Raw genomic sequence first — 9,875 nt, forward strand, 5'->3', positions numbered from 1 at the left:
GAGCGAGTAAGTACTTGGCTATAAAGTAGGTTATAACTGAGTCAGTATAATAGATGCCACTATGCCAGATGGAGTTAAATTTAAATTGAATGATAATAAAATAATATAAAATACGTAATAATACGAAAAACTATTCTGAGCGTAGACGGTTTGTCGGCCTAGGCCCATGGGTATTATTTTATATTGTTATTATTACCTATAATTATTTTCTAAGACCGTGGTTATTATTAATACGATAGTCTGGTAAGTTCAATTTAAATTATTTGTATAATATTATATATTTTTTGTCACACCTGCACTGAAAATTTGGATTTCGATGGCGGTTGAAGCGTTGGAAATCGACCTTTTTTCGTCCAGCGGGCGGTAAAGTGGGAATCCCCATAATGCCGGGCGTCAAATTGGAAATCTCCAAAAGTGCTGGGCTTAGAACTAGACCAATATTTGTAGGGGTGCACTAATTATAAAGATTTCCTATATAATTTTACCTTAACATTGTATATCTATTAACAATAATTTCAAATGTATATTTATGTGAAAACTAGGTTAGTTAACAGTAGATACTAAATTGTAACCTACTTCATAATTTTTCGGCCAGTAAATTGTATTTATTTAAATTAATGCCAGTTCAGACTTCTGGACGACGTGGTCAGAGGCACCCGTAGAGCGGGATGACATTGGGATGCCATTACATTCAAATGTTAATTAACAAAAAAATCAGTGTATAATAATGTAAATATGTGAATACCTATGTATGTATAACATAAATTTAATTTTGACCCACTGAGCTGATTTTCTGCGGTCCACCCACGATTATAAAGAACTTTTTATATATAGTTTTATAAAGTTCTTTATAATCGTGGGCGGTGATCCAACTCTTCTATCTCAATTATACCATAATCAATAATGCCATTACAATTGTTTTTATTCAGCTGAGTATGTACTTTTTAACTCTGACTTATTTGAACTAGAATTAGAATAGCTTAAAGAGGACGCAACACCCGCATAATATGTTGTCTATATTCTTTTTAACTTTCTTTTCGTTCGTAAAAGTATAATAGTTCTTTTTATTTTCAACTTAAAACAATATTATACTTTTTAGATTCATAGCCGCATGCACATCAACAATGAATGAAATTATTAAATATTAACGAAGGATTATAATATCTCTCAGGCCACAGATCTGAAGACTGAAATATATTTATGCACTTACATTGTTTCAATATCTGTCAAGCTTTATAGAAAAGTTATTAAGTCCAAGTGACGATAAGGAATTATTTTTATATAAGTCTTGGTCGGCGCATAAGTAAGCTAAACTATAAATAATAGATGCCTAAACCAAGTAAGATGATTTTACGTATTAATTATTTTGTAAAATGTACCTATTTATTTAATATTGTCATCCCCTCACCATTTCATCTCCACACCAAACACGAAACACATCACTCACTATCGCCGGCCGGCGTTACACACTCAAAAATAAACACTTTGTTCCAGAGGACCGTAAAAACATTTTTATGAATCAGTATCACGACATTTAAAACATGTTGAATAAAGAGGCCCTATAGAAATAATGAATGGTAGGAGACTAGAAACAGGTAATACTTTGATTATCTCTAAATAATAATAAAAAAAATTATAACATAATATATTATTATGATTACTATTATTATTATATTCATCATCATTTTATTAATATATTACATAGTTATAGTTATAATATAAGGACAGTGTTGAATTTTAAATAAATGCCTTTCCAGACATTAAAATTCAACACTATAGTAAGCCGAAAATGTGCGAATGCCGTGTTGCGACAAAATTAAAAATTTGAAATTAAAACAATAAAACCTATTCAACGTTAAATTCGATATTTGTTTATTTATATTAAAATATGTTTTATCGATGCATAAATAACGAAAAATGTTATACAAGAGTAGTACAGTTTTCGATGTACCGATCTATGTAAATTACTATATTATTGTAGTCGACCGGCGTTCGCGTGTTCTCGCTTGCGATGTGGATTAGGCCTACAGGGGACACCACAATAAAAAAAACGCGCCATGTGTAATACCTCATGCTTTTAAACGACATGGATGATGTGATAAAATGCCGTTTAACAAGCTAGGTGGTGTGGAAATTTATACGACGCTGCAGACTGCAATAACCTTATAGGCTATAGGAAGGTCGCAGGTAAATCGAGTACATTGAAGTAATATAGATAACACGAATACTAATAAGATAAAAAAACCTGTATAACATACCGCGGTAGAGACTAAAGAAATATATATTTGGAACTAACAGATCACAGATGGTTTAAGTGCAAATTTACGAAACCTTGGGGATCGGAGAAATGTTTGGACTCTTCCCATCGTGACATCATAACATTTAAAAATGATTTTTTTCTATACACCATTGCGGCGCCATTTGTAAGACACGTAGGTATGTAAAAAATGTAAAAAACAAATATTTTGTGATAAATGATTCCTATTATAATAGTATATTCAATAATAAATTAGAAACTAGTTGACAATATCAACGCCCTCATATTAATAGGTCGTCTTTCATCCTGCCAAAGATAAAGATAAAATGTCGTTATCCTGTGTTCAAAGTTATTTAGCCAACCCATAATATAATAATATAATATTATGATACAAATAAGTAATAACTATACGTATCTGTGGAATGTGACATGTTCTGTACAACACATTAAATAAACTAAAGATTATTATTTAGGTATATCATAATATTATGTTATAAGTACCTACATATTTTATTCCTCAATATACAATTTTATATAGGTAATATAGTACAATATTTTTGTATTTATTGATAATTTTTACTCCAAAATAATCAAAATATAATAGAAAAAGTCTTTTATTTTTTGGGGGTGCATATTTAAACTGGAGGGTGTTCAAGTCTCCTCATCATATCCCTAGTTGTGCCTATGCGTACGCGTTTCCCCCGCACAACCGAACGCTGAAATCTACATCACGGCCCTTATGAAACATAAGCTTTTGAATACATCTTATATTCATATTGTATCCCCTTGCATTTAAAATACTCTCGCATGACGCGTAAGCATTTTTATTTCATGAAATCGTTTTCGTAGAATAATCTGACTGTTGCGTAGACCTCTGCATAGGCGTGAATTACCTTTGCAGTCATAACGTTTTTTTTATTTTAATTTTATTTTAATATAACAAGTATTATGGATACTGAAATCTATACTATATACGGTGGTCCTTACAAAACATACTTTTGGTTACATCTTATATTCTTATTACACAACTTCCACGCATGACTCTTAAAATAAATAAAACCAAATAGTTTCTTTCATGATAATATATGGCAGTAGGCGATGTGACGTAGGTAGGTTACTATAATAATTGCTGGCTATCATGATCATAATATACCGCAATACAGTAGTTTTAGCATAATAGAGCAATATTGGTGCATTGGACGCAATTTATAAAATTTAATAATAAGCTTGTTTCTTTTACAAATACACATTTATTTATATTTATTACAGTCTAGTATAATGTTATTGTCTGATCGACCGAAAATATACATAATATATTAATATGCAATGTGTTTCTTACTCTATTATTAAAAATAATATGACAATATCTGTACCCACAGATAAGTAATCGGTTGTATAGAATAATATAATAATATATACTTATATAATAATATGTAGTACGTATTAAAAACGATTGACTTCTATAGATATATAATATACACATACGACCGGAGCTATCGAGCAAAACACCACGACCTGTCAGTACACAATATTGTTATTAGTATTATTATTATTATTATTACAGCAATTATTATACAATAATTGTGTAGTAGTTGTATCATACATAAAATATTTGATATAGGTATACATTGCATGATATAATATAGTTCACTTTAATCGTCAATTTTTAAATGGCGGACGATGTTAATTTTTTTAAATATTATTTTCTCATTGTAAATAAATTTGAACAGAGCCAGCAAAAAAGTATAATAATAATAGGTAAATAATATATTCGAATTATAAACTTAACAAGCACATTGAGCTTTGGAGAACATATTATTGTTAATAATTGCTTTCAAATGTGTTTAAAATTAAACTTAGCTCTCTAAAGAAATGAATATCCTTTACATGTATGTAATTAAATAATAATAATAAATAATTACAAAAAAAAAAGAAGAAAAAAAGATAATTATGTATAGGTAGTAATATTTTTGATATTTTTCACAACCGCGCGTGGGCGCATTTTAAAAACGTTTACATAAAATTATAATGATTTAATAATTACACTTGGGAGGCATGTTCGGCGGCATGGACGCAATATGTGCTATACAAACACAGGCGTATCCGTTGCATTTCAACTGCGCACAGTCGAACTGTGAACGGACTGGTGCGATTCCAAGTCACTAGGCCTCAACACTTGGCGACAGTGTTTGCACACTTCTACGTTCATTTCGTGTCTGCTGTTCCGGTTGTAGATGAACAGCAATTCCTTATTAAATTATAAAATGAAACCGATTAAATTACGATTACCATATGAATAATTATCCATTTGTAGCCCTATTGTTATAACTTATAATTGAAAATTAAAATCGAAGAAAAAATTGGCTCGCTCTGCTGTAGTTGCGGAGTTGAGTGTACCTCATCATAGAGTAATTCACTGTAATGAATGTGTTAAATTTGAATTCAATGATAAATCATGGCATACGAAAAACGATTCTGGAATTGAGACGGTCTGTCGGCCTAATTAATAAGTTTATTTTATCATATTATATTTATATTGCAATTGTAGTTATTAGCTTATAACATTAGAAATATGGCATAAAATATAAGTAACCTTAAAATTAATTTAAATATATTGATATGCCATTGTGAATGTATATAAAATATAATAGTATACGTACAATTTTTAAGTCACCGCGATTAGTATTTTTGAATTACAACAAAATAACTAAAATCATTATTCTTTGATAAAATGTCTATAATTTAGTCCAAATTTGAAATTCAAATGTCTAGAAAAAAAAAATATATATGAATATATATTTTATATTTTTGGGGTTCAGTAAGAACTACTGATGAGGAACTTTGTATTAAATGTTCAAGCCTTAGAAAAAAATGTTGAATATTTTATAAATTTCTAGCTGAAAATTTTTATCATCATATCTAAAACCATTACATCATATCAGATTTCATAGCATCTGTTTAAAAAAAAAACTAAAAATATTAGAAAGTTCAAATATCTAGCTCAAAAAGAGTCAAAATATATTTATATACCCTGCAGTACCATTTATAATATGTATAGAAAATGCTAATAAACACTTAGAGAAAATTTACATTTGATTATGAGAAATGTAATATAACTACGCGGTCTGCAATTATGACATTATAATTTGTCGGAAAATCGATTTTGCGTAAAAATTCCAGTTTTTCCATAACTGTTTATTTATTTTTTACAATTATAAAAAAGTTCTTGAAATTTTGTATTCCCCTCAACATACTTTTACTATTCCAAAACGTAATGGAGATGTACACAAAAAAATGCATGTTGCGAGTTTTATACCAACATAGAAGGCAAACGTCCTGTAGGACGCCGAAGAAACTTTCGACTATTTTATCTGATGGTGGAAAACATGATGACAACGAAGGAGGATGAAGGCAGAGCGTGGAAGGCGGGATGTGACGGGGACCTTCCGGTAGGCATATATGTCCTTAATGCCATCCACCGCTAGCACGCGAGACTACATGAGTGGAAGGCACATGCGAAGAGGAAACTCAGAACGTGACTTTCGAAATACTGAATAATATTGTGAGGGGAGAAGGCGGGGTACGTCAAGCCTATTCTTATTCTATGTGGTAAGGCCAGTGCTAACATTGTACACTGTCAGGCTGCCAGGAACCTACGCATAATATACTAGCAATCGCTACGGAAAGGGAAAGCAGACACACTGGCTTCCGAGTTCCGGAGTGTATGGAAACCAAATTTCAACAAATTGTTGTATGTATTAAATATTAATTGCTAAAAAAAATTCATAAATTATGGCGGGGCTGTCGACGTAAAGCTTAAGCAGTTCCGATAGTGTCGTCGATGCCACAAAAAAAAAGTAAGTCGTTTCATCATAATTCATATTATAATAATTCATGTACTTACCCGCTGCTTTTGGATGTCGGGCAACAACAACACGAGTTCCTGGAATACGGAATCAAAGCTGTGCGGGGCCAGTGCTTCAACACAATACGAATAGAAATCGAACGCGGTGATGACATGTTTGCGGAACAGCGTTGACATCTCTTTAAACTTCTCGAAAGTGTCAAAACGTTCGTCGTGGGCAGGTATGAGCGCGGCCATCAGGTTATTGATGAGCACTTTGTTCCGGACGGACGAGTCGACCGGATGCAAGTACTCGAACGGTTTACCGCCGTCGCCTCCGCTGTCCGCCAACGACAGACCGGGCGGCGCTTTGACCCGGTGATGGTTCTGCGCTGCGGGCGACGGTCCACGGTTACCAGACAGCCCGGGAGGGGCTCTGACCTGTTGTGGCGGCTGCTGGTACGCGTTCTCGAAGCCCGGCGGTATTTTTGGCGTCGCCGTTTTGATATAATTGTTCTGCAGCTGTTGCTGGTGATGATTTTCCTGCTGTTGGTGCCTGGTTGAGGTAGGTTGTTGTTGTTGTTGTTGTTGTTCTCCTCGATTTTCATTCTTTTTCCTCTTCTTCTTGTCCTTTGGGTTGTTGGCGTCCGTCACGGATTCTTCGTCGGGTTGAGCCGCCGTTCGACCGACCGCAGCAGACTCTTTCTTCTTGGACTGCTCTCTCTTCGGCACCTCTACCGGGGCTGAGGCGGCGGGCTTTATCACTTCAGTCTTGCCGGCGACCGCCTTATTATTCGTCGAAGTAGCCGTCTTGATTTCCCCGTTGCACACCTGCACCGCGTCGACGGTTTTCGTGTTGGGCTTGTTGCAGTTTTCCTTATTGCTGCTGTTGCTGTCCACGGTTGGAAGGTTCTTTTTCCCGTTTTGAACAGTACCACTGCCGCCATTGCCGTTGACGTTGGTTTCTGCTGGCGCGGTTTTCTTTGAGTTTTCCGATTTCTTCTTGTTGCCGCCCAACTTTGCCAGGTTGCTCTTGGACGGTTCATATTTTTTGTTCAAATTTGGAAAGTCCGACGGGCCAGGGACCTTGGGCGCCTCTGCTATTTTCTTCTTGATGGCCGCTGGTTCTTTTTTAACCTTTTTTTTCTCACCCTCGTTTCCCGTCTTGGCTTTAGACACCCAACTGCCACCGCTCGAACCGCTGGCCACCACCATCTCCTTGTTGGCAGCCAACCTGGGGTGTTGCTGGTTTTGTTGCTGCTGCTGCTGCTGCTGCTGGTGGTTTTGGTTGCCGTCTAGCGACGGAAAGTCCCTGGCTTGGTTGGGCAACCGTGGACCTGAAGGTACCTTGGCGTCTTTGTTTCGATCTGGTTTAGGGGGTTCCGCTGGTTTCTTTAGCACCGCGGCCATTCGGATGCTGTTCACCGGTGGTTTCTGAGGCTTGGGCGCCACCGACGGCTGCGGGTCCTGTCCCAAGGCCGGAAACGAATGTAAATCTCGCGTGTTGACCGATTGGTTTTGCTTCCTGGTGCGGGCACATGGCAACACCGTCGTGTGCTGACCATTCAACGACGGGAAATCTGCGGTGTTACGCACGTTGATCGCGCGATCCGATGAGGTCGACGCGGATGACTCGGGCCCGCCGGAATAGTTGTTGATGTTGTTGTAGCTATTGTTGTAACTGTACATAAATTATGAACATTTTTGTTAACATAGGTAGCAACATAGGTTGCACTATAGAGTTGCAACATAGGTAATTATCTTATTTATTTAATAAATCCGATTTATTTAAATGACTACGCTAAAATGTCCAGGCTGTTTTTATGGTTTTTGAAACAAGTTCTGGTTGGGTTAAATTACATTTTTAGAAAACTATAATGTAGAAGTGTATACACTTACAGATTACTTATGTAGTTCAATTAATTACTGTATACACATTATACTCACGAATAATCAGATGGTGGTTGGCGGGGTCGGGGTGGTTGGTATTGGTTTGGTCTGCCCGCTTCAACGGTCGGATTGTGTCGCGGTCGTAAGGTAAACTCAAGTTTTAAGGTACGCGCTTCTTTATATCCTTGTTTTCCCAAATCTCTGCTGTGTGTTTGCGCTTTATGAGCTAATATGCAAAAACAAACGAATATATGAGTGTGATAATAATATTCTACGAAAACACAAAAATTGTTAATAAGAAAAATTATATTGCAAATATATACCTTGTAAATCTATTGACGTACGAAAAACTGATGTATATTGTTCATTGACACAATTTCCCTCTTCGCAAAGGTAGTGCTTGTCATAATAATGCTTTCTCAACCATTCATATGTCCTGAAAAATATAGAAACATTCCGGTCAGGAAATACAAATATGTATAATATATGTCGATTTATTTGCAGTATGTATACCGGATGATTCTTTTATCAAACAACACTCATTATTTCAAAAAGTGTAAATTTTTTTGAAAATATTTTTTACATACTTTCAAGTCGCTTATAAAACAACGTTTTTCTTAAAAAATTATATTTTTAAATATTTATTATCCTTATAATTTTTTAAGTTTTTACTTTTTTGAAATAATGGGTGTTGTTAGATAAAATAATTACCCGGTATGTTACAGGCAAAGACGTAAATTAGGGAATTAATGTTAATGACTAGTCAAAACTATATTTCCGATCAAATTATAGACAGTATACGATATTGAATAGGAAATAACGCTTATGTTCATTATTTTCAGGCAATGATGCATTTAGAAATAATGAATTTGTCAATTTTAATAATTAGAAACGTCCTTGCGTAAAGTGCGTAAAGAGCATAATCGGCTAACGTTGCCACTGCACTGCGCTCGGACAAAAAAATTGAAAAACATGTACCTAACCAAACACGAGTTCCTCCGCGCAGCATTAAAGTAGTGTTGCGCATATGCGTAGGTATAAACGTAACATTGCAAGCTTTGGATGACTATAGTCTATAACTTCGAAATAATAGTTTCCGAAAAAAATTCTAACAGTTTCAAAATCAGCGTTAAAAACCAACCACATATTTTGAAAAAAAAAATTTAAAATCTATAAAAGCGTATAACTACCGCATTGGTACATTATAATATAGTACAGCTATAACTATCGATATAAAATATGGTTTTCTATAAAATCTGATCTAAAAATAAAATCTCAATATTCCCAATGGTACAATACGGCCGATACAGAGAACAAAAATAAACATTATTTATAGCTGAATGATTATGGAATTTTTCTTGTAGAGTGGTTAAAAATATTAAATTAGTTAATTTGCATCTTTGTTAAAGTTATTTTCAATCTTCATCACAAAATATTCAGTACTTGATAAATGGTCCTAGGGCACTCATACATAAACACAGGATAGGGCCTACCGGGAAAATCCCGAATTCTCGGTGGGCCTATCCGCTACTGAAAATAGCCGTCTATCGGATACATAATAATAATTATTATATCTTCAATATAGTAGGTTTACAATATAAATCGCGATTATTTATTTGTAATAATAATTGTCAAATAATTGTATATTAATTAAATTATAATATTTGTACACATGCATTCCTACTAGCACATTGCATAACATGTATCTACGTATAGTACCTACCTTCAAAGTGTCAGGATATATCAAATTGTGAAAATGAATAATTCAATTTATTTATTTTATTTATGTAATATTAAGTTTAAATTTATCTTATATGCATTATTAAATTCCTGACCCAATTTAAATATTTCTCTAAGCAAATTAATATTATCACATTGTCTATC

The 9,875-nt window shown here is 34.2% G+C and overlaps 1 protein-coding gene across 4 annotated transcripts; it reads right to left on the reverse strand.

The window, feature by feature from the left end:
* Positions 1-3,487: 3,487 nt before the first annotated feature.
* Positions 3,488-8,909, reverse strand: LOC100573546 (bromodomain-containing protein 4). Of its 4 annotated transcripts, none has more exons than XR_511059.3 (6): positions 8,703-8,893; positions 8,315-8,427; positions 8,049-8,217; positions 6,162-7,782; positions 4,302-4,505; positions 3,529-3,772 (listed from the first exon to the last, which is right to left on the reverse strand). XR_511059.3 is itself a non-coding variant. In XM_003246933.4 (5 exons), exons 4-5 carry the CDS (start codon positions 7,509-7,511, stop codon positions 4,371-4,373), a joined length of 1,485 nt encoding a protein of 494 aa, XP_003246981.1. In that variant the 5' UTR covers positions 7,512-7,782; positions 8,049-8,217; positions 8,315-8,427; positions 8,703-8,893; the 3' UTR covers positions 3,488-4,370. The 4 variants fall into 4 exon arrangements, 1 of the variants encoding a protein (XP_003246981.1); XR_003838927.1 differs by lacking the exon at positions 3,529-3,772 and adding an exon at positions 4,918-5,025 and having other exon boundaries at positions 4,393-4,505; positions 8,703-8,909; XR_003838928.1 differs by lacking the exons at positions 3,529-3,772; positions 4,302-4,505 and adding exons at positions 4,512-4,756; positions 4,918-5,025 and having other exon boundaries at positions 8,703-8,909.
* Positions 8,910-9,875: the final 966 nt, after the last annotated feature.

Source organism: Acyrthosiphon pisum, chromosome A1, assembly GCF_005508785.2.
Source record: "Acyrthosiphon pisum isolate AL4f chromosome A1, pea_aphid_22Mar2018_4r6ur, whole genome shotgun sequence".
Taxonomy (NCBI): domain Eukaryota; kingdom Metazoa; phylum Arthropoda; class Insecta; order Hemiptera; family Aphididae; genus Acyrthosiphon; species Acyrthosiphon pisum.

Excerpts from the sequence above, each read along its gene's own strand:
- LOC100573546 (XM_003246933.4), bottom strand. The coding sequence starts at position 7,511 with ATGGCCGCGGTGCTAAAGAAACCAGCGGAACCCCCTAAACCAGATCGA. Across the intron at positions 4,506-6,161 it reads CCGACATCCAAAAGCAGCGG|GAATTGCTGTTCATCTACAA; the intron begins GTAAGTACATGA and ends TAATTTAATAAG.